Source organism: Ornithorhynchus anatinus, chromosome 4 (genome assembly GCF_004115215.2).
Source record: "Ornithorhynchus anatinus isolate Pmale09 chromosome 4, mOrnAna1.pri.v4, whole genome shotgun sequence".
NCBI lineage: Eukaryota > Metazoa > Chordata > Mammalia > Monotremata > Ornithorhynchidae > Ornithorhynchus > Ornithorhynchus anatinus.
Window position 1 is genome coordinate 110,065,355 of NC_041731.1, and position 25,505 is coordinate 110,090,859.

The 25,505-nt window shown below is 41.1% G+C and overlaps 1 protein-coding gene across 6 annotated transcripts in view; it reads right to left on the bottom strand.

The window, feature by feature from the left end:
• Positions 1 to 315: 315 nt before the first annotated feature.
• The window catches only part of DNAJB4 (DnaJ heat shock protein family (Hsp40) member B4), a 49,328-nt gene continuing 24,138 nt past the window's right edge, over positions 316 to 25,505 (bottom strand). For 3 of the 6 annotated variants that reach the window (XM_029061909.2, XM_029061908.2, XM_001506600.5), the window contains 3 exons: positions 8,035 to 8,276; positions 2,824 to 3,395; positions 316 to 1,643 (listed from right to left, as the gene is read on the bottom strand). In XM_029061909.2, the coding sequence (XP_028917742.1) occupies positions 1,410 to 1,643; positions 2,824 to 3,395; positions 8,035 to 8,245 (1,017 nt within the window). In that variant the 5' untranslated portion in view covers positions 8,246 to 8,276 and the 3' untranslated portion in view covers positions 316 to 1,409. Of the gene's footprint in view, positions 1,644 to 2,823; positions 3,396 to 8,034; positions 8,561 to 8,771; positions 8,907 to 25,505 lie in introns of those variants that run through there. The other 3 variants (XM_029061910.2, XM_007670799.4, XM_003431135.5) reach the window with 3 other exon arrangements.

Genomic DNA, 25,505 nt, shown 5'->3' on the forward strand with positions numbered 1-25,505 from the left:
ACTGGGGGCGGGGCGGGGGGAATGTTTTCACAGGAACTCTGCTAACATGAGTCAGTTGAAGGATTGTTCTACGGCTGGGTCATAATTATTTTTTTTTAATTATCTTCCTGCTGCGGGCTGTAAAATATTGACTTTGATAATACTGAAAACTGTGTTCTCATAAATGCTAAAATAAGAATTTTTACATCTTGTATTTTATTACTGAGATCTTTCACAGGGAATACCAGAGTCTACATTAGCTTTGTATTTTCAAATACCTATCTAAGGACGCTGTTTTCAAAGAACAGCCACTCCAGGATAAAAGAACAGAAAAAGTTAAAAACAATTTTATATTTTTAATTAAAAACACATAATACAACAATGTAAATAGGGAAACAAAATATTTTAAATGAATAAACAATATATAGCAGAACAATATCCATAAGCAGCAGTTAGTTTTTCTCCTTTCCTGTATTTTGGTTGAAATACAATAGCAGTTACTGTTCATTTTCCTTTTGGAACTACATAAGAAGACATACATTATGTGATGGATACATAATAAGAAAGATTATGTGATTAGAAAATGGACTCCATATAATAGCATCTTCTAAGAACACCTTTGTTGAAAAGTGTTATTATTTAATGTTCTGTCAAATGAGGCTATCATTTAGTAAGTCCTATATATAGGAATCCATTTTCACATATAAAACCAAACATAGAATTATTTTAAATAGCCTGATATTTCTAAAAGACCTAGTAATTCAGGCAACTAAGAGTCCCACAGGTGAAAGAGTGGCATTAAACCAGATTCACATTTTCTTCTTATAAAGAAAAAAAACAAAACTTACCTTAAGAATGTTATTACTGTTTGTTATTAATAAAGCGCCATAGCACGATTTAAAACCAAAGCAATGGAAATATATCTGCCAGGCAATTACTAGGGTACCAGCCCTATAGCGGTGTTATAGAAGCAGATTTAAATTTAGTTACTGTATTTCTACATGGTTTATTCTTTAGTCTCTTAAGATACATAACACAGGTACATTTCTGCTATGAACTCTGACTTTCAATATCAATGGCAACATCTTATATTGCTAATCCAGAGACATAAGAAGTACTTGGATAGTCGAGTACTTTATTAGCAATATATACAATCACTTGGCAAAACAACTACATTTTACATGTAAGCAAAATGCTGGATGAAATTTCTGTTCAGGAAGAAATGAAATACAGTGAATGGTTTACTCTTCATTTTTTAATGGCACAAGTCCCCTTTGCTCATTTATTTGATCTTTCTATAGTCATGCAGTAATACTAAACCCTTCAAAAACTTTACACAGCTTAGAACAAATTTCATTTCCACATCAGGACTTGTCAGTCTTCTGTATTTTCAGTGCCTTGCTAAAACATTGCTAAGAAAGTTTTTCAGTCTATGAGACAGGAAGGTGTCTCTTTAGTACTTCTTTTGATGCTGGAGGTATACTATCTGGAAAATTCACCTCAAATTCAATAATGAGGTCACCACGTTGGTCGGGGTTTTTTGGAAACGGCAACCCATAACCTATAATTCTTCTTCTCATTCCTGGTTTCACCACTTCATTTATTGTCATAGGTATGTTTCTTCCTTCTATTGTTGGCACATTGATGGAGCAGCCACACAAAGCCTAAAAGAAGATCAATAACTTAACATCAAACAGTTGAAACATTGTTTAGCTATCAGCTTAAAGAAAAAAAATACATCACCAAGGATGATGCAATGGCAAAACAGCAAATTCGTTTAACCTAAGAAACAGCCAAACCTAGACTTTGGTTATCAACTATTGATAGTGGATAACCGTATAAATGCATCTATTTACTAATGCCTGAATTGCTTGCAAGCTCACAATTAAAAATGGGGCCTATTCCCAAAGACTTGTAGTTTGACTGGGGTGTACAGGTTTTCTTTTTGCTCTGGGTGTCTAGCACAATAAGGCTTGTGTTTCATCTATAAAAATAATTCTTGGAAAACTATCTGGACACTGTCATATTATTTGGATGATCATGGTTTCCCCCTCAGCTTTCAGAAACATGTACTATAAGTTTGTTTGGACCCTTTATGACAGGAGAAAGGGGCATTCTTCAATGAAGTAACACTTGAAAAATATATTTCAGATCCCTGGAGTCTTTATAATACAAGAATTTCTTAAAATGTCTTCCCATTTATACTGGGGAAATGATTCAATTAGGGATGCCAGATAAGGGAACAATTAAAATATGAATTTTCCAACCTATACCTTGCAAACACTGACATTAGTGAATAAAATACTCTTTCAGCGTACTAGCACACATTTATTACAATACAGACAACGTTCAGTGGCACTCTTGAGAATGAAAAAAATCAAACTGACTACTACATTGCATAGCTTACTCCCATGGAATATTTTACACGCTGGCAGGCTCAGGCTGAGTAAAAACTGAGCCCAGTTAAAACTTTGTCTTAAATGGATTTAAACAGAAATGCCCCAAATTCTCAAAGGTTCAAACATTCAGGCCCCCCGAATATGTATAATCCATGGGTAGGCATTAGCCATATCTGGAAAAGATAAATTCTGTGTATCCCAAATGCATGGAACTTGACCCCAAGAAATTTAGGTTTCTGTGCACACAAAGACAACCTAATAATAACACCTCCCCAAACATATATCAAAATACATAATTACCTCTGAAATTACATTTATATAAGTATATTAGTGGTATTCTATAATTGATTAAAGGTATATATATTTTGCAATATAATGCCTTAAAAAGACACCACATGATTCTAGTTATCAAATAAATTCTTCAAACTGCATATTAGAAACTTACCTCCCGCAAACTGATCTGCACAGCATAGATAATATTTGACCCATCCCTCTTGAATTGTGTATGAGCTTTATCTTTAATGATAAAAACAATGTCTGCTGGGATGGTATTAGGTGTTTCATCTCCTTCCCTCGGAAACGTGATTTTGGTGCCTTCCTTCCACCCTTTCTTGATCTCGATGGTGAGAATCTTGTCCTCCGTTCTCACACTTCTTCCATCAGGATTCAGCCTTTTTCGGGAAATCTTCATCCGTTTGGTACAACCGGTATAAATTTCTTCAAGTGATACTTTGAGTTCATGGATAACTGGAGGGTCTTGCTTGCAGCGGGGCTGACCCACTGAATTTCTTTCCCGTGGAAATCCATTCATACTGAAACCAGGAAAGGAGCCAAAAGGGTCCCCATCTACTTCCATGTCTTCATTATCTCTACCCGTAGGCATTCTTCTACCAAAGAAAATCTCAAATGGATTGGCACCTCCAAAAAAAGCTGCAAATGTGGCATGAGGATCACCATGGAAGGAATATCGGAAAGTGCCTCCTTGTCCATCAGAGCCACCAGCTCCTCCTTTCAGCCCTGAAAGGAAGTGATCAGATGGATTAGTAAAGCCCTAATCAATTCCCCAGATCCTTATATTCTGATACTAATAATCTGGGGTTCATTTATATCTTCTTGAGCTGGAGCTCAAAAATCCAAAGTGGTTAAGATATGGAAAATTTTCACATACTATAAAACACAAAATGTACATTTTTAAAACCTCTCTCCAAATACTAGTTCTTGGATATTTAACTAGCCACCCCTAAAAAGGGAAGAAAAGGAAATGATTCCAAGATCCTCTCTCTTTTAGACTATCAAACCCTCAACCCCCCTAAAAATAAGATACCATTTTTATATCTTATGTCCTCGAACCCTTAGAAAATACCAGTGGATCTACCAATACCAATGATGTTCTTTCTCTGATTTTCTCTGCCCTTTATTTCTTCTAGCTTTTCTTTTCTACTATTTTCTCTCCCTTTAGCCTTGTACAGCTTTGCAACTCTTATCACCTATTCTTTGTCTATGTACATGTGTACTTCCCTACTTACATACTTCAGACTGAGTCTCTATTAGTGTTCAAAGAGGTGGGTGACTCTGTGTATGTGGGGCTGCGTGTGTCTCCGTATAAATGTGCGTGGGTGACCATGGAGAGGAACACCGATTGGTGTTATTCGGGGTGGATATGGATATTTGAGGATGACCTTTTTTGCGATGATAAAGTGTTTCTCCATCTCTGCAAGCCAGCCAGAATAGGGTGGCACAGTGGATTTTAAGAAGGCAGAGATTGAAGGAGGCAGTAAGAACTCAACTTTGGCAATGAAATTTGGGCAGTCATGGTGCCATGACTTGCCATGAGAAGAACCATGGACTGGCAGAACACTTGAGTCCAGCTAACTCTCCAGTGCCTGGGTTCTCTTCTCCTAGCCACCTCCCTGCAGAATCCAGATGGCTCCTGTGACAGGTGAGCACCTGGATTCACTGCTTACACCCTTTCCATAAGCAGCCCCAGCATACTTCTTCCCTGCTCCAGGATCCTGGAGCAGGCAGGTCCTGGCCTGTGGCAGAGATGGCACGAGCTCCTAGCTGTGGCTACCACAGCTTCTTCTGGCAGAGTGGGGAAATGGCAAGGATGATAGGGAGAGACAGAGAGAGAAGATTCCCATGGCTTGAGCCACAGTGCTGGTTGATTGGAACAATGGCACTCTGGGTAGTAGGTGGCAAAGGTCACACAGGATGGATGTGGGGCGACAGAGAGGAACTGAGGCTTAGGACAAAGCAAAGTGACTGGCTGACTCCACTCGGTGCCTAGCTGAGTAGAGCCTCCATTGTAGTGAGGAAGAAGAAGGGGAAATGAGCTGTTAGATCCTCCCCAACACTGCCTAGCCAGGGTAATGAATCACTGAGGTGGGATCCCACTTCTTCCCTTTGCTTGCTACTGACCTTGGGCAGGACTTCCAAGCAGTGGTGATGGAGAGGATGATGGGGTGTGGGATGAAGGAAGTGTTTTAAGAAAAAAATATTTGTTACGGCAATCAGCGCCTGGCATTTTCTACCCGAGTTGTCAGTTACCATATCGTAAGCCCCCGTTACCTATGGAAATGGAAAGCATACTCCAAAGCTTCACAGAACATCTGAGAAACTTGGAGCAAATAGATACTGGCAAAGCCCCATGGAAATGTTTATTGGAAAAACACAGACTTAGCGTTTCACTAGAAGAGACTGGAATCAGAGTTATCTCATCCCTATAAATTCCCTAACAGCATCTCCTCCAGCTTGTATGAGTTATCTATGTCTAGATCTGCACTTATATCCATGATTCGAAATGCTCCCTTGTCAGTATGAGAAGAGCAAGAGATCTGAAACTCTTAAGAGAATTGACTGAATTGCATTTGCCCGTACACTATAAGGTCATGGCTATACTAGGAACTTGTACTGTTTCCAACTGGGATTTTCCAAGAGACATTTTCATTTGAGCAACTAGCCCCCTCGGGGCAACAACGACTTTGAGCTACAAACTCCAAACCTCAGTCTTTGGGTTGTGCAATAACAGTTCTCTGATGGGGAGAGGCTTATGCCCCTTGTCCCACCTCCTAGCCAGCCTCAGGAACCTTGGCTGACATGCTGCCCTAAGTGACAGAACATTTTGGTTTCCAGACTCTTCTCCCACCACCCAAACTCCACATTTAATTCCTGGTCTCTGTTGCCTGGATTATCGCAGAGATCAATCAAACAATCATATTTAATGAGTGCTTACTGTGTGCAGAGCACTGTACTAAGCACTTGAAAGCAAGCACTAGGATGAGGGGGAAATGAAGAGAAAGAAAAAATACTGGATTTCCTAATGTTCTGTCAGGAATAACTGTGGCAACAACTCCAGGCTTCAAAGCAAAAGGAAAAATATCTAAACAAATAAGGGGAGATATTTACTAACCTTTAGAGAACTATCACTATCCAAACTGTATACTTTAAAAAGCTCAACTACCTTGATCTGTTTAGGAAAAGAAATTCTAGGAGCCAGAACTGATTCTTAATAACTTCTATCATTTTCTTCCCTTAAAATAGAGGCTTGAGTCAGGCAGAATTAGAAAAGAGAGTTTTGTCAAATATAATTGAGAAGTTTGACCATCTGATCTTTTCAAAGAGAGGGACTAATTGTTTCTATAAAGGAAATGTCTGGGCCTTCAAAGTAATACAGGGAAAGCTTAAGCATAACAGGAAGCAGCGTGGCCTAGTGGAAAGAGCATGGACCTGGGAGTCAGAGGACCTGGGTTCTAATCCTGACTCTGCCAACTGCTTGCTGTGTGACCTTGGGCAATTCACTTAAATTCTCTGTGCTTCAGTTTCGTCAACTGTAAAATGGGAATTAAATACCTGTTCTCCCTCCTATTTAGACTGTGAGTTCCATAAGGGAAAGGGACTATGTCAGACCAATTAACTTGTACCTACCCCAGTGCTTAGAACAGAGTTTGACACATAGTAAGCACTTAACAAATCCCATAAAAAGGATATTTATTGAGTGCTTACTATGTGCAGAGCACAGTACTAAGTGCTTAATGTACCAAAACTCATTAAAAGGTGAACTTATAGGTGTCCGTCATGCTTTTCTAAACCCTATTACCCCTAAATAATTTTGTTTTGTGTTTCTCAGTGCTAAAAATGGAGATGAACTATAATGATTTTGTTGCCATGATAAGTGTTCATTAAAAGATCAAAAAACAGGAGTACTTATGAGGGAAAAGGTGAACTAAACATTTATCTCCCTTATGGAACCTACAATCACTTCTTCAGTATTTGGGTGGATACCATTAAGAAAAGGATTAAATTGTTTAGAACAATATGAAGGAGGAAGGTTAAAATATGATGAACAAAATTAAGAATGTATCAGATGAACAGCAGTAAAAATACTTAGTATAAAAATCTATTATTTGAACATACTTTAATTATAAGTGTTGTCATTTGTCAAATTCCTTCTTTAAAAAGTCAATTTGACATGATCAAAGACATAATATTCACTTTTGCCTTAAGTCCATTCTAGGAATACAACAAAAATAACTTATGACCACAGAAACAAAAATGAAAATAATACTCAAGTGAAACATAACGAATGGCAGAAAGTGTTACATGGGGGGGGAAAAAGTCGTAGTTGAGGGAAAAAAACCTTATAATGCCTAATGATCCAAACTAATCTCTGATTCATGAAGAAAAGCAAAATCAAGATTAGGGTCTTGTAAAAGTACCTCAACCTGTAGAAACCACAGTAAAACCATCTAGGCAGTGTCGACTATTCCTCCTTTCGTAGTTCAACAAGAAAGCTCTCTGGAGAATTTTCCGAAATTATTAAGAAAAAAAGGATAATCTTGAAGCAAATTTGAGAATGGTAAAAGAAGGTCCCCAGATCAACCTAGTCTAATGTCAGAGCTTGCATATAGATTTATAGAAAGCGAGATAATTTTCCTCTATAGTTCAACTCTAAAACTTCCAGAGAATACTTTCAATCATAAGTAAAACAATGCTGCTTTATGTAGGTAACCATTTTAGGTTAAAAATTACATTTCGGAAGCCTCAGTCCTTTGGCATGTTATTACTGTTTACAATTAAGCTAAAAACTTGCCCTGGTATTTTATGACATCAGGCAAATTCTTTCCTCTCCAGGCAAAAAGCCAAAAACAACTAGAGACTAGTTGCCTGGACTCCTAGGGACTGTCCTGTCTTGTTCAGTCTAAACTGGCTTTTCATAGGAAAACAGTTACTTTGTTTCTTTAAATAGAAGTTGAACTCCTTGTTCCAGTAGTAAATATCCCAGGCAAAACGTATCAGGAGATACTAATCGACTCTGTGGTAAAACCAAATTGAAAGTAAAACAGAAAGGATTTTGTTTCTGGAAATTGTTTTCTTAATGGGTCAACTATACTTTTAAAAACAGGATTTACAACATTAACTTACTACAATGCATTATTAAAACTGAGCTACTTAGAAGCACTACAATCCAAAGTGAACCAAATAAGTGCCCTAATTAAAATACTCCTACAAAACCCAGCAGGAAATTCCTATAATAAAATTTTCCCGGTATCGTGAATGTAGTATATTAAAAAAGGGTCCAATTTAGGACAGTGATAGACAAAAGAGAGGCAGAGAGAGTGAGAGAGAAATGGTGAAACTGCAATAAGAAAATACATACCTTCCTCTCCAAACTGATCATAAATTTCTCTTTTTTTAGGGTCACTCAACACTTCATAGGCTTCCGCTATCTCTTTAAATTTTTCCTCGGCATGAGGAGATTTGTTCTTGTCGGGATGAAATTTAAGGGCTTGCTTTCTGTATGCTTTCTTAATATCTTCATCAGATGCTCCTTTTTCAATTCCCAAAATTGAATAATAGTCTTTCCCCATTCCGAATGCCTTGAAATGAATTTAAAGTTCCCTTGGAAAGAGAAAACAGCGACCAAAGTCTCAGCAAAGCAGTGATTCCAAATAAAGACAGCCAAGTGCGATATTTTAAAAGTTACCACAAACCAGAAAGCAGCTAACCCTCCGGCAGTGAGTAGGCAGCTTTCCTGATTTCATTCGCCCACTCCTGCTGCTCATTTATAGATAAATATACACACTGGTAGAAACATAGCCGCCTCTTAGGTCCTCCCATTTACACTACGTGTCTCTGTTCTTTCTAGAACAGCAAATGCTTTGGGACGTCACTTCCCAAGCTGCCTTCAGCCAAGGTTCTGTGACTGCTTTCCTTTTTCCTTCCAATTAACTGTTCCCTTACCTTCTCATTTCACTAGTTCTTTCCTTGTCGAAGAGCTACACAGTTTAGGAAACCCATAGTAATCCCGAGGTTTTCACCACTATTTTGCAAGCTTGAAATTTATTAGAGACTATCATTGAGACTATCAGGCCGAGAACAAGCTGATGATTCTACCTTATGTGCGGGCATTCAGGTCGTTTCCAGAAATGGTAAAAGCAGTCGAGTTCATTTGAGGAAATTTACACTAACGCTTCTTAATTTAGTTGCATTCTTTCATGGTGGTTCTGGGTACTATGTAATGTTTTAGATCTAATTTTTGCCAAAGAAATGACAAGATATTCACACGGACTTCATTTAGACAAATAAAATATTTCATTTATTCATCACACAAATGCCAAAAGCAATCACTGAAATTAAAAATACAGATGTGCAAAAGCTACAGTAGAGAGTGCAACATAGATTTTTAGATTGTGAGTCCTTCAAGGGACAGTACTATGTTTAATTTCCACCTGTGCATTTTCTTCCAGCACTTAGTACAGTGCTTTCCACACAGAAAATGTTTAATAAATACTATTACTGTTATGTATATATGTATATTAGTTGTATATACATAATACAAATATGCAAGCACTGTGCAGTGATATTCAGATCTAATAAAGCAAATATTCTGAATAAGAACTTTGAACTTGGTTATCAACTAAATAATTATGCTATCACCTCAAATGTCCACTGAGTAATGCTTTAAACAATAAAATTCTCTGGTTTGAATCAATGTTCACAGATTATAGGGTATCAAATTACAGTCCCAATTCCATAAAGTAAAGCTTTTAGTATATCATTGAAACTTGTGTTTGTCAAAGAGGTACACAAAGAAGTGGAACTAGGGAAAATAAATTGATATTTATCTTGCACTATAATCTCTTACCTACCTCTCTTCCTCGCACGCCCCCCAAAAAGTTATTATTGGAGGTAAGAGGAGATTGGAGCAGGATAAAAAGGAAAGGATAATGAGGAAACTCTGAGTTTCATAAAGACGTTCATTTTAGTAATAATAGTAGTGGCATTTGTTAAATGCTTACTATGTACATCAAGCATTGTCCTAAGCTCTCGGTTACCTAAAATTGGCCTCCAGAAGCATCATATTTATATAGGAGCAATCTTGTTTTTGAAAATTGCTTTAGCTTTAAGATTCCACCCTCTGAAGGAAAGACCAAAATTGTCCAAAAAAAAAAAACCCAGCTATTGTGAAATCTGGTTTTACAGAAAGATAGCTTTTATAAAAGACAAATTCTTGGGGAAAAAAAAAAGTGTTTCTTTTGGAAAATCACTGCCACAATAATAAAATTGTAAATGGTACTGGGAAATATGGATGTTCATATTTAAAATGCCAAAAAAAATCAATCAATATTTACTGAGCATCTCCTGAAAGACTCTGCACTGAGCACTTGGGAATGTATAATAATGAGTGGACTTGATCCCTGGCATAAAGGAGCTTTAATCTAGTGGATATAATAAGAATATACTACCTATTAGATTATGTATATAACCTAAAGGAGGTTGTGCGCACTTTATAGGTGGTACAAAAGGGCTGATGTGGGAGTTGGGGGCTATAAAATAGAAAGAAGTCTCAGAACTCACCTCAAAAGGAATTTTATCATGCTCAAATGTTGAAAGACAGAATGAAGTTCATCTTGGATTAAATTTCAGCACATTTCCTCATTTACAGCATTTGCAAACCATCATTTTTCATTCTGACTACAATTTTAAACACAAACCCCATTCTAAAACACATGAGTCCTTAAGTTTGATCTTACCCTTTGAGCCTGTGATAGGGCTACAATATGGCCCCATGTACCCAATGCCAAGTGTGGTACCCTCTCTCCTCCCACCCCTCACCCCCACCACCTTCTTTCTGTATTTTACCTTCCAATTAGGTCTTCTCCATGAAGCTCTGCTAACGTGCCCTGGTCATGTCCCCGTTTTTAGGGCTATAGAAATGGAACTGCATACTTATCAACCATAAATATGCTGAGCACTTACTGTGTGCAAAGCACTTGGGAAAGTACAATACGATATTTGACCTTGGGCAAGTCACTTAATTTCTACAAAATGGGAATGAAATCCCTGTCCTCCCTCCCCTTCATACTGTGAGTCCCACGTAGGAGTGGGATGCATCTGACCTGACTATTGTTTCTACCCCAGTCCTCAGCATAGGGCTGTGCACAGAGTAAACAATCAATAAATTGAGTACACAATAAATACGATTGAATGAATGAACTCCTTCATGGTGAAAGGGAGTGTGATACTAGCCTTTCCTGTAAACCTGAAAAAAAACAAGGTATCCTTCCATGGGTTCCAAGTAGCCCACTGTGTGCTTCTTCAACTTTTAGGGATGAGGGTGGAAGACCAAAAAGTTAAATTTAAAGGGTTGTTTTTTTAAGTACTTTGTCTTATGCTGTCGAGTCGTTCCTGACTTTAAGTACTTTACTATTCTCTGAAGAATACTTTTTAAGAAATTTGAGAAAGATCATTTTTCTTTCCTCTATGCAAGAAAATGAAAGTGGCTTCCCTTTACCTCTAATTTTCCTTCATAATGAAAATTGTGTATTTCTTTTAAATACCTCGCTGGGTGAACTGTTTCTTTATAGTTTGTCAGTGCAGTATTTGATGCGAAATATATAATCCTCCAGCATCGACATACATATAAACAATGTATATAGGTATATATTCTAGGATAAATGACAAGAAAGCTAGTCAAAAAGAAGCAGTTGGTTCTTAGTTACTGACTCCTTACGTGAAATAATAATTTCATAAAAACATTGTTATAATAAGTGCTTTTTATATGTCGAGTACTGTTCTAAGGGCATAAGCCTCCTCACTGGTGTCTGGCAGATGGACAGGAGGAGGAATTTTCAGACCGGAGGGAGGGCACGAGCCCAGGGGTGGGAGAGTTTCACAAGGCAGAGTGAAAAGGTGAAGTAGAGAGAAACAGAGAATGAGCTCAAGTCCATTCATTGATAGCAAAGTATCCATTCTCCCAGACTAAGCCCCCCTTTTCCTCAGCTCCCTCCCCCACATCACCCCAACCTGCTCCCTTTGCTCTAACCCCTCTTCCTGACCCACAGCACTTGTGCGTATATATGTACACAAGAAGCAGCATGGCACACTGGAAAGAGCACGGGCTTGGGAGCCAGAGGTCATGGGTTGGAATCCCCGCTCTGCCACTTGTCAGCTGTGTGACTGTGGGCAAGTCACTTAACTTCTCGGTGCCTCAGTTACCTCATCTGGAAAATGGGGATGAAGACTGTGAGCCTCACGTGGGACAACCTGATTACCCTGTATCTACCCCAGCGCTTAGAACAGTGCTCTGCACATAGTAAGCGCTTAACAAATACCAACATTATTATTATTACATATCTATAATTCTATTTATTTATATTGATGACTTTGTTTTGATTTGTATATGCCTATAAGTCTATTTATTTATTCTAATGCCTGTTTACTTGTTTTGATGTCTGTCTCCCCCTTCTAGACAGTAAGCCCCGTGTGGGCAAGGATTGTCTCTATTGCTGAATTGTACTGTCCAACCACTTAGTACAGTGCTCTGCACACAGTAAGTGCTCAATAAATATGACAATGAATGAATGAATGAATTACCATAACAATAACAGTAATAATAATAGTAATCATCGTATTTGTTAAACGCCTACTATGTGCCAAGCACTGTACTAAGCTCTGGGGTGAATATGAGTAAATTGGGTTGGACAAAATCCCTGTTCCACATGGGGCTCACAGTTTTAATCACCATTTTACAGATGAGGTAACTGAGGCACAGAAAAGTTAAATGACTTGCCTAAAGGTCACATAGCAGGCAAGTGGCGGAGCCAGGATCAGAACCCAGGTCCTTCTGACTCCCAGACCCGTGCTCTATCCACTAGGTTGAACTGCTTCTCGGTAAACTGGATTTACTAAACAGTAATTATGTTAAAGATAAATGCTTTCTACAGTCAGAACCCAGAGCTTTCTCCTGGACAAAGTTCAAAAATATCCAGTCCCATGAATCTGCAGTGGGTTGGATCAGCTTGGCTCCGGAATTTCCTAATTTCCTAAGAGGCTAGTGCCATGTGACCTCACACCGAACCCAAATATCTCAACAAGGAACATTTTGGAAGCCATGGCTGCAACTTCTCTGGCTCTGGGCAAGAACAGATGACACTAGCAGAAACGGTGAGAAGATAAAGCAGCAGCCATATAAACAATGTTGATGCAGGACAGTTAATATTTACTGCACAACATAATTCTGGCACTATAAAGAACACATATACAGCGTTACTGATTGTGTTACCAAGAACTAAACAGTGGTTATAATAAATTTAAAATGTGGTACTTACTAGGTGCTTATTATGTGCCAAGTACTGTACTAAGTACGGGGAAAGATACAAGACTTTTAAAATGATATTTGTTAAGCATTTACTATGTGTCACAAACAGTACTAAGCACTGGGGTAGATATAAGCTAATGACGCTGGACACAGTCCACGTCCCATATGACACTCACAATCTTAATCCCTTTCACAAATGGGGTCCCTGAGGCACAGAGAAGTTAAGTGACTCACCCAAAGTCACAAAGCAGACAAGCTAGGTGACAAAGCAGACAAGTGGTGGAGTTGGGATTAGAACCAGGTCCTCTTACTCCCAAGGCCGGGATCTTTCCACTAGGCCACACAAATTAGATCAGACATCGTCCCTCTCCCACATGGGGACTCACAGTCTAATTAGGAGGGAGAACAGGTAATTTAATCCCTATTTTACAGATGAGGAAATTGAGACAAAGAAAAGTTAAGTGACTTGCCCGAGGTTACAGAGTGGGTAAGTGACAAACGTGGGATTAGAATACAGGTTGATATTCTTTCCACTAGGCCATGCTGCTTCTCAATCAATCACATTTATTGAGCATCTTTTGTATGCAGAGCTCTATACTAAGCACTTGGGAGAAAGACTTTGTTATTTATACTAACTTCTCTCCAGAAACATCAAGTATTTCCACTTTCTCAGACTTAGGTGGTGCAGAAATTCAATAGATCTTAAATTAGGAATTCAAATAGAGTCAATCCAGGTGACTTGAATATCTTTTGATATGAAACAGCACCGTCACAGGTAGTAGAAGTGTCTATAAACCGTGAAATACCAGGCTGTTCCAAACACTGCCCTGGCCCCGAATGGCATTTCTTATTTTCTTGAAGAATGGAAAGACACAGGCTGAGAGAGACAGGGAGGGAAGTCTACCAAATCATGAAGTGGATGGGTGGTGAGGCAAAAGAATCGGAATGCATCAAATTCTAGAACAGGTTGAGGGATGTCCACTGATGCTTGCTAAGTGGTAGGTTCAAAACATCAGGTAATGAGCAAATTTGTTGCCTCACGAAGTTGTGCATGTAGAGAACAGATTTAGATAAATTGATGGATGAGAAATCCATAATAGATCACTGTAGGGAAAACTAGGGCCTTTGAGAGGAAAATTCAGGACTGCAAGATGACATTACCTAAATAGTGGGTCCATGTCAAGGACAGCAACTATGACAGTCATCTCAAGCATCTTGTGACCACTATTGATACAGGTTACGGCACTGGAAGGATGGCCCCAAATGGCATGTCTCATATTCCAGAATAACTATTTTAAGACAGTTTCACTGTAATCAATACAAAGGTTGGCAACGATTGGGAAAGTGACCCACCAAAACACTATCAGGAGAAAACTCATTACCCAATGGGTACTAGTAATAGTAAAAATAATAGAAGCTTGGCTTGGCTGTAAGCAGCGTGGCTCAGTGGAAAGAGCACGGGCTTTGGAGTCAGAGGTCATGAGTTCAAATCCCAGCTCTGCCACTTGTCAGCTGTGTGACTGTGGGCGAGTCACTTAACTTCTCTGTGCCTCAGTTACCTCATCTGTAAAATGGGGATTAAGACTGAGAGCCCCACGTGGGACAACCTGATTACCCTGTGTCTACCCCAGCGCTTAGAACAGTGCTTGGCACATAGTAAGCGCTTAACAAATACCAACATTATTATTATTATTAGTGAAAAGCAGCATGATTTAATGAGAAGCAGCATGGCTTAGTGGGTAGAGCACAGGCCTGGGAGTGAGAAGGACCTGGGTTCTAATCCTGACTCTGCCACATATCTGCTTTGACCTTGGGCCAGTCACTTCACTTCTCTCTGCCTCAGTTCCCTCATATGTAAAATGAGTTCCATGTGGGACAGGGACTGTGACACACCTAACTTGTATCTACCCCAGAACCTAGAACAGTGCTTGGTACACAGTAAGTGCTTAACAAATACCATAATTATTATTATTCAGTGTGGTCAATTTAGTAAATCCTTTGGTAACAAAGTCACTTCAGATAAGGATCATATCAATCATTGGTACTTACTGAGCGCTTTCTGTGTGCAGAACACTGTACTAAGCGCTTGGGAGAGTATAATACAACAGAGTTGGTAGACACGTTTCTCGCTTACAAGGAGCTTAGCATATAGAAGGGGAGATAGACAAACTAAATTATGGCTATTTACACAAGTGCTGTGGGGCTGAGGGTGGGGTGGATATCGACTGCTTAAAGTGTACAGATTCAAATGTGTACACAACACAGAGGAGAGAGGGAATCAGATAAAAAAGGGCTTAATAGGGAAGGTCTCTTGGAGAAGATGTGACCCTAAAGGCTTTGAAGGTGGGAAGAGTTGTGGTCTAGCGAATGCAGATGGGGAGGGAGTTCCAGGAAAGAGGGAGGATGAGGGAAAGGGGTTGGCGGCGATATCATATCCGAAGCTTTCCTTAGAAAACATTTTCCCCCACAAAGTAACTAGTGGTTACATTGGATATGCTTACTGTCTTGCTAAGATTGAGTGTAATGACAACTAAATCACATGCAGTTATTCTGATAGAATGTGACAAACCACCCCTCTACAGAAGCAACATTGCTCAGTGGAAAGAGCCCAGGCTTGGGAGTCAGGGGTCATGGGTTCGAATCCCAGCTCTGCCACTTGTCAGCTGTGTGACTGTGGGCAAGTCACTTAACTTCTCTGTGCCTCAGTTACCTCATCTATAAAATGGGGATTAACTGTGAGCCTCATGTGGGACAACCTGATTACCCTCTATCTACCCCAGTGCTTAGAAAAGTGTTCTGCACATAGTGAGCACTCAACAAATACCAACAATATTATCATTATTATTATTACAGGTGAGAGGTAGTCAATTCAGTCAGATTGTTACAGGAAAATCCATCTAGATTTCCCAACACTGACAAAAACTCTAACTCAAAGTACACAGAGGTTTAAGATATTTCACAGAAACTCTAGATGAATGAAGACATCGGGGCCAGATTATATCATGATATAATATAAATTATATTATATTAGTGTATAAGATAGAAAAATGATAAATTAAGTGTTGAAGAACATATCAATTAATCAGTGGTATTTAAGATGTTTGGGAAAACCACATATAAACTCCAGTTGTAACTCTAAGATTCATCAAACATGATTTCCCCCGTCACAATAATAATGATGACATTTGTTCATTCAATTGTATTTATTGAGCATTTACTGTATGCTGAGCACTGTACTAAACACTTGGAAAGTACCATTTGGCAACAGAGACAATCCCTTTCCAACAAAGGGCTCACAATCTAGAAGGGGGAGACAGACAACAAAACAAAACAAGTAGACAGGCATCAATAGCATAATTTGTTTAGCACGTACTATGTACCAAGCACTGTTCTAAGCGCTGGGATAGACACAAGTGATGAGGTTATCCCACGTGGTGCTCACAGACTTAATCCCCATTTTACAGAGCAGGTAACTGAGGCACAGAGAATTGCAGTGATTTGCCCAAAGTCACACAGCTGACAGGTGGTGGAGCCAGGATTAATAATAATAATAATAATTATGGTATTTATTAAGTGCTTACTAGGTGCAGAGCACTGCTCTAAGCGCTGGGGTAGATACAGGGTAATCAGATTGTCCCAGGTAGGGCTCACATTTTTTAATCCCCATTTTTACAGATGAGTTAACTGAGACACAGAGAAGTTAAGTGACTTGCCCAAGGTCACACAGCAGATACGTGGCAGAGTCGGGCTTAGAACCCATGACCTCTGACTCCCAAGCCCGGGCTCTTTCCACTAAACCACACTGCTTTTCTATAATAATGTTGGTGTTTGTTAAGCGCTTACTATGTGCAAAGCATTATTCTAAGCACTGGGGTAGATACAAGGTAATCAGTTTGTCCACGTGATGCTCATGGTTAATTCCCATTTTACAGATGAGATCACTGAGGTACAGAGAAGTGAAGTGACTTGCCCGCAGTCACACAGCTGAGAAGTGACAGAGCTGGGATTCAAACCCATGACCTCTAACTCCCAAGGCCATACTCTTTCCACTAAGCCACGCTGTTTCTCATGCATAACCCACAGCATCCTCTTGCAGATCTATCCTGGTAGCATGGGCAGGGGTGAGTGCTAAGGGAGCAGTGCCTAGAGTGGGGTGGAAGTTCTCTGGCTCCCAATAGCTTATCTGCTTCAGCCCTTCTGCAGCCCTCTCCCTTACCCTATCTCTGTGATGGAGAAGCGGGTGGTTCGCTCCTCTAATGCTAACTTTCTCACTGTGCCTCAATCTCGTCTATCTCACCACCAAACCCTCACCCACTTCCCGCCTTTGTCCTGGAACGCCCTCCCTCCTCAAATCTCACAATTAAATCTCACAGACAATTATTCTCCCCCACTTCAATGCCTTACTGAAGGTACATCTCCACCCAGAGGCCTTCCCTAAACCCTCCTTTTCCACTTCTCCCATTCCCTTGTGCATCCCTTTATTCATCTTTCTCCTGGCTCCAAAGCACTTATGTACATATCTGTATTTTATTGATTTATATTAATGACTGTCTGCCCCTCTAGACTGTAAACTCGTTGTGGGCAGGGAATGTGTCTATTTATTGTTATATACTCTCCCCAAGCACTTAATCCAGTGCTCTGCACAAGGTAAGCACTCAATATATATGACTGAATGAATGAATGGTGGAAGGAGTACAGGTTTGGGAGTCAGGAGAACTGGGTTCTAATCCCAGTTCCACCACTTTCCTGCTGTGACCTTGAACAATACATTACCTTCTCCGTGTCCCAGATTCTTCATTTATAAAATGGGGATTCAGTATCTGTTCTCCTTCCCTACTTAGCTTATGAGCCTCATGTGGGACAGAGACTGTGTCAATCCTGATTTTCTTGCATCCACTCCCTGCTTAGTACAGTGCTTGGTAGTGCTTAAATACCACAGTTACTATTCAGTGCTCTGTACTGTACTAAGAGCTCTAATACAATATTCTAAGACTGGATTATATTTGGTAAACATGATCCTTGCTCTCAAGGAGTTTACAGCCCAGTAGAAGAGACAGGCATTAAAATATACTACAGATAAAAGAAATGGCAGAGTATAAAGATATGAACATGAGTGATTTGGAGCTGGAGTTGGGTATCACAGTGCTCAAGGAGTACAGTCCTAAGTGCATAGGCAATGCAGAAGGGAGGGTGAATAGTGTGGGGAGATGAAAGATGAGTCAAGAAAGGCCTCTTGGGTCAGTTCTTGGCCCTCTTCTGTTCACCATTTATACTCACTCCCTTGGTGAACTTATCACTCCCACGGCTTCAAATATCATATCTATGCAGATGACACCCAAATCTACATCTCCTCCCCTGTTCTCCCTTCCTCCCTTCAGGCTTGTATCTCCTCCTGCCTCTAGGAAGTCTCCACCTGGATGTCTTCCTACCACCTAAAACTCAGCATGTCCAAAACTGAGCTCCTTATCTTCCCTCCCAAACCCTGTCCTCTCTCTGACTTCCCTGTCATTGTGGACTGCACAACCATCGTTCCCGTCTCACAGGCCCGCAACCTTGGTGTCATCCTTGATTCTGCTCTCTCATTCACCCCACACATCCAATCCCTCACCAACGCCTGCTGGTCTCACCTTTACAATATTACCAAGATCCGCCCTTTCCTCTCCATCCAAACGGCTATGGTGCTGGTACAAGCTCTCATAATATCCCAACTGGATTGTGTCAGCCTTCTCTCTGACCCCCCCTTCCTCCTGTCTCTCTCCACTCCAGTCTATTCTTCATTCCGCTGACCAGATCATTTTCCTACACATACGCTTTGGGCATGTCACTCCCCTCCTTAAAAACCTCCAGTGGTTGCCTATCAACCTCCGAACGAAACAAAAACTCTTCAAAGCTATCACCTTGCCCTCTCCTACCTCACCTCCCTTCTCTCTTTCTGCTGCCCACCCCATACACTCCACTCCTCTGCCGCTCACCTCCTGTCCCCTGTTCACGCCTATCCCACCCTCGACCTGTGGCCACGTCCTACCACTGTCCTGGAATGCCCTCCCTCCTCACGTCCACCAAACTCTCTTCCCCTCTTCAAAGCCCGAGAGCTCACCTTCTCCAAGAGGTCTTCCCAGACTGAGCTTCCCCTTTTTCCCTCTGCTCCCCCTCCACCTTCTGCTCCTCCCCCTTCCCCTCAGCTGAACCCCCTTTCCCTCTGCTCCCCCTCTCCTCCCTCCCTTCTTCCCCTCCCCTCAGCACTGTGCTCATTTGTATATATTTTTTATTACTCTATTTCGTTAATGAGGTATACATCCCCTTGATTCTATTTATCGTGATAATGTTGTCTTGTTTTTGTTTCGTTCTGCTTTGCTCTGCTGTCTGTCTCCCCCAATTAGACTGTGAGCCTGTCATTGGGCAGGGATGGTCTCTGTTGCTGAACTGTACATTCCAAGCGCTTAGTACAGTGCTCTGCACATAGTAAGTGCTCAATAAATACTATTGAATGAATGAATGAGATGTGATTTTAACAGGGTTTGGAAGATGGGGAGAGTGGTGGTTTGTCAGATAGGAAAAGGGAGGGAGCTTCAGACCAGAGAGAAGATGTAGGCAAGAGGTCACTGGGGAGACAGATAAGATCGAGATATGGAGAGTAGGTTGGTGTTAGAGGAGCAAAATGTGCAAGGTGGGTTATTGTGGGAGATTAGCAAGGTTAAATAGGAAGCAGAGAGCTGACTGAGTGCCATAAAGGCAATGACAATGAATTTCTGTTTGATTTGGAGACTGAAGGGCAACCATTGAAGTTTTTGATTGGGGAGATGTGGACTGAAGAGTTTTATGGAAAAATGATCCAGGCAGCAGATTGAACTATGAACTGGAGCAGAGAGGCCCATGACAAGGCTGATGAAATGGTATAGATGGGATGTTGGCGCTTGGACCAATGTGGATGCAGTTTGGATGGAGAGGAGGGAACAGATTCTAGAGATGTGAAGAATAAATTTACAGATTTGGTGACAGATTGAATATGCGGGTTGAATAACAGAGATGAGTCAAGCCAAGATGGTGGGCTGGTAAAACGGGGAGGGTGGTGGTGATGTCTACGGTGATGGGAAAGTCGGTAGGAGGACTTTCTATGGCATCATGCTGTTTCAATAAAATTCCACTCTCGGTAACATCGTGCCTGTTCAGCACAACAGGATATACTTACCCCGAGGGACCGACTGTTTTCTCAGGCAACTGAAGAGAAGGAAAGCGGCAAAATTCCTCACTTGACACAGAATTGGGGGCCTGCCAGATGGTTAAGTCATCTATTTAGATTAAAAACTCATGCTATAATGAGACTACTTTCCTGGCACCTTTCCTATCATTTATGGACAAATTCTACTGATTATTTTCGTCTGGAAGTAAAATTTTCCCAACGGCTTTGTATGGGGGCTAGCTTCATTTTCTAAGGCACTATCAAAGGGTTGTTTAGGGTGAATAATGTAGATGACAACTGTCTTGAGTTTGTGGAGTTATCCCTTGAATGCAATGACCAAGTCTTTTTGGAATCTGAGTAATGTCTAGCACTAGCAGAAAAATTTTTATCTAGTGAATTGTGTGATGCATTCCCAGGGTCCATATTATGAACACTCGATTTATCATCTGACCACATGGGCTCATATCAATCACTGACTTGGGTAACTTTCACTAGTTCTCCAAATCCGTAAATATCACTTTCTCTGCCCCTCTCACAAAGACTTCTGGAATGGTTCATTCATTCAATTGTAGTTATTGGGTGCTTCCTCTGGGCAAAGCACTGTACTAAACACCTAGGAGGGTACAATATAACAATAGACAGACACATTCCCTGCCCTCAGTGAGCTCACAGTCTAGACAGGGAGACAAAATGGTCTATCAGGAAGGAGTGTCAGGGAAGAAGGATGTACTGGCCATTCCCCTCAGGGGAAGAAGGGGTGCAGGACAATGGACCTGAAGAAGACCAATAGGTGGGATGAAGAACACTGAGTCAGTCATACACTGGTATTTATTGAGTGCTGTGTACAGAGCACTGTACTAAACACTTGGGAAAGTACATACAACAATATAACGGACACATTCCCTGCAGCCTAGACTGAGGTGAGCTAAACCAACCCCAATTTTTGGAAGATGCCAAGGAAGCAGGTTGGTCATATCAATTTGTAGTGCACAAGTACGCTATGCCTTTGGTTTCCACAGCATTTAATGTGTGCACAGCATTCTACCATGCCTTTGGGAGACTACAAAAGAGGCAGAAAGCACAATCCCTGACTACAAGAGGCATCAACCAAGAGAGAATACTCACCCCCAACCCCCTCCTGTCCCAATCTGGAAAAACACTTTTTTTTTTCACCAAAGATATGTTATTTGTTAAGCATTTACAATGTGTAATGCACTGTACTAAGCACTGGGGCAGATACAAGCTAGTCTGATTGAACACAGTCCACGTCCCACATGGAGCTCACAGTCTTAATCCCATTTTACAGATGAGGTAACTGAGACATGGAAAGTGAAGTGACCTGTCCATGGTTATGCAGCAGACAAGTGTCAGAGCCGGGATTACAACCCAGATCCTTGTGACTCCCAGGCTTGCATTCTATCCTGCTTAGGGAAGCAGCATGGCTTAGTGGACAGAGCACGGGCTTGGGAGTTGAAGGATGAGGGTTCTAATTCCAGCTCTGCCACTTGTCTGCTGTGTGACCCTGGACAAGTCACTTAACTTCTCTGTGCCTGTTACCTCATCTGGAAAAAGGCGATTAAGACTGAACCCCACGTGGGACAACCTGATTGCCTTGTAACTAGCCCAGGGCTTAGAACATTGCTTGGCACATAGTAAGTGCTTAACAAATACCATAATAATCATCATTACTGTTATTATCCACTAGGCCACTCTGCTTCTCCCCACAGCTGAAGACAGCAATCAGTGGTTTTTATTTGGTGCCTATTGTGTGCACAGCATTATACTAAGCTCTTGGGAGAATAAAGTATGATAGAGTTGGTAGATGTGATCCCAGTCCACAAAGATCTTAAAGGCTACAGACAGAACAGGAGAAAAAAAACTTTCCTTGAACCAGCTTGTACACTACCAACTCATCCCTTTAGACCAATAGCTCACTGTGGGCAGGGAATGTGTCTACTATATCTGTTATATTTTATGATGCCGATTATGATGGCATTTGTTAAGCGTTATATGCCAAGGACTGTTCTAAGCACTGGGGCAGATATGCTCCCAAACAGTACTGTGCTCTGCAAACAGTAAGTGCTCAATAAATATGATTGATTCATTGATATGAGGGATTTGAACATTTGACACTTCAGGACCGCAAGTATCTTCCTTCCAATTTAGAAGGCCTGGGAGGTCTGTTAGGGTGTGGGAAAACGCCTGGAAGCTTCTCCTCTCATTACTGTACTCTTTTGGGCTTTTCTGAAACTTTTTCCTCCCACAGCCCCATGGCATTTATGTACATAAACACAATTTACTTATTTATATTAACGCCTGTCTACCCCTCTAGACTGTAAGCTCACTATGGGCAGCGAACAGGTCTATCAACTCTGTTATATTGTACTCTCCCAAGTGCTTAGTACAGTGCTCTGCACACAGTAAGCAGCTCAATAAGTACAGCTGATTTGATTGATTGAACTTTTTCCAAGCATTTTCTATGAGAAACAATGCTCTGTCCCCCGGACTGGGATCCATGGAGAACAGGAGCACCAAAATGCTCTCTCTCCCACCCCTGCAATGGGTTAAATAGACTTGCAAATGGGCCTGGTGCCACAGGCTAGACAGGAATAAATCCCAAAACCTCCTCTCATGGCAGGGTCTTGTACTTGACAGAAATAGCACGACAATGACGGAAACCATGAGCTCAATTCCGCGAGAGCATTTTTCACTATAATCCGCATGCGGGCAGTATGGGTTCAGTAATCTTGTGATCTACCATATGTGCAGTCACAAGAGCTGAACACTCATCCATCATTCAATGGGAGAGGGAGCTCGACTTTGGAATAAAGTGCCAAGGATGAGGTAGCTCTGCTGACAGGAGCGGCTTTGGCCAGGGTGAGGGAGGAGATGCTAAATCCTTGCATTCCAAACGCTTACCCGGCAGGTGAGTAGCGGGGGAGTGGTGGAAGAGGAGCCAACGAAGAATTTGGCCATGAGAAATTCCAGTCAGTCAATTTCATTTATTGAGTAGTTACTGAGTGCAGAGCACTCTACTAAGTACTTGGGAAGCAGCGTGGCTTAGTGGGCAGCGTGGCACAGTGGATGGAGCATGCACCTGGGAGTCAGACAGACCTGAGTTCTAACCCCAGCTCCACCCCTTGTCTGCTGTGTGACCTTGGGCAAGTCACTTTACTTCTCTGGGCCTGTTACCTTATCTGTAAAAAGGGGATTAAAAGTGTGAGCCCCATGTGGGTCACGGACTGTGTTCAACCTGATTAACTTGTATCTACCCCAGCTCTTAGAACAGCGCTTGGCACACAGTAAGGGCTTAACAAGTACCATAATTATTATTACAATATAACAGGTACATTCCTTGCCCATGTTTCTCCCCACTCTTCCACTGGTCTCTCCATTATTCGTTCATTTTTATTGAGATCTTACTGTGTGCAAAGCACTGTACTAGGAGCATGGGAGAGTGCAATGTAACAACAAACAAACACATTCCCCACCCACAAGGAGCTCACAAGTCTAGAGGGGGAGGCATTAGATTGTGAGGAATAGAGACGGTGTCTAATTCCCTTCTGTGTATTGCTGCTCACATTGGAAATTACAGCAGCGGCCTGGTCACAGGGAGTACACGTACAAGGGGAAAGGTGCAAAAACTGACTATTCCATTTGCATTCTCCTAACCAGTTTATTTGCTTGCAGGAAGAGAGGTGAGATGGAGTTCAAAAGGTGGAAAGGGGATTTTACAAAACAGATATGGCCTGGACATGTTCTGCTAAAACATTTCTGTTTGTTCTTTAAAAGTCAATAATTCACTGGATTATCTTTGTTGAGGAGGAAGGGACAGTATTTTCCCTGGATTAAAAATCCTCCTTACTTCCTAAAACAGACCCTATACCTTGACCACCATGTTAGATTTAAAGGGTTGGGCCATTCCCTTTCCAGAGTGCATTTGGTTGGCTGCTCTGTTCACAGTCACAGCTGGAGAGAGACAAATTTATCTTGGTAACAGTTTCCAATTGCTTTCAAACTGTTTGCTCAACCCCACCAGTAGAGGCAATAGTTTACACAGCATGATAAAACGGGGTTAATTTCATGCCTGGAATTTTGGAAACATCCCAAACTTCAAGCAATTCCCAGTACCCACTTTAAAATATTATTTTTCTGAAGTGAATGTTAAGTTTGGATAAAAGGGGATTATTCCTGCACATGCCCCCTCTGGATTCCTTGTACTCTCTACCTGCAGCACCCTGTAGAAGATACTTCCTTTCTATTTATTACATTTCTCTTTACTTCTATTGATTTATAATGATGCCTGCCTTCCCCTCTAGACTGTAAGCTCATCATGGGCCGGGGAATATGCTTGTTATATTGTTGTGTTGTAGAGTGCTCTGCACACAGTAAGTACTCAATAAATACAACTGATTGATAGGGAGGAGGAAGCTGTGAAAACATGTTGCATGTTGAGACATGTCCTTGAAGGGTCCTGAGTAAACTGTTCTCCTATAAAGTCACCTAAAAGCACAGGAACTGAGGTCGACCTAGAAGTAGGATGTATTTATTAAGTGCTTACTGTGTGCACAACACTGTAATAAGTGCTGGGAGAGGCAGTATGGCATAATGGACAGAACACAGGCCTCGGAGTCAGAAGGCTCCGCCAGGTCTAATCCTGCCTGGTCTAATCTCTGCCTGGTCTAATCCTTGACCTTGGGCAAGTCACTTCACTTCTCTGGGCCTCAGTCACCTCATTTGGAAAATGGGGATCAAGACCGTGAGCTCCACGTGTGTCCAACCCAATTTGCTTGTAGTTTAGTAGAGTGCTTGGCACATAGTAAGCACTAAATGGTCACGGGTTTGAATCCCGGCTCTGCCACTTGTCAGCTGTGTGATTGTGGGCAAGTCACTTAACTTCTCTGTGCCTCAGTTCCCTCATCTGTGAAATGGGGATTAAGACTGAGCCTCGCGTGGGACAATCTGATTAGCCTGTGTTTACCCCAGTGCTTAGAACAGTGCTCTGCACATAGGAAGCACTTAACAAATACCAACATTATTATTATTATTATTAAATGCCATAATCATTATTATTCAAGCGCTTAAGACAGTTCTCTGCACACAATAAGTGCTCAATAAATACAACTGAATGAATGACAGCACACACAGGTGACTTTGTGTATCTACCCCAATGCCTGCCACACGGTAAGGGTTTAAACAAATACCACCATTATATATGAGTTATTACCCCTTGCTTCAAAAGTGTTAGGTGAGCTTATTAGACTGAACGCTTTTGTAGTAGAAACAGTAATTAAATGATTACTGTGTGCACAGCACTGTCCTAAGCAGTGGGAGATAATACACAGAA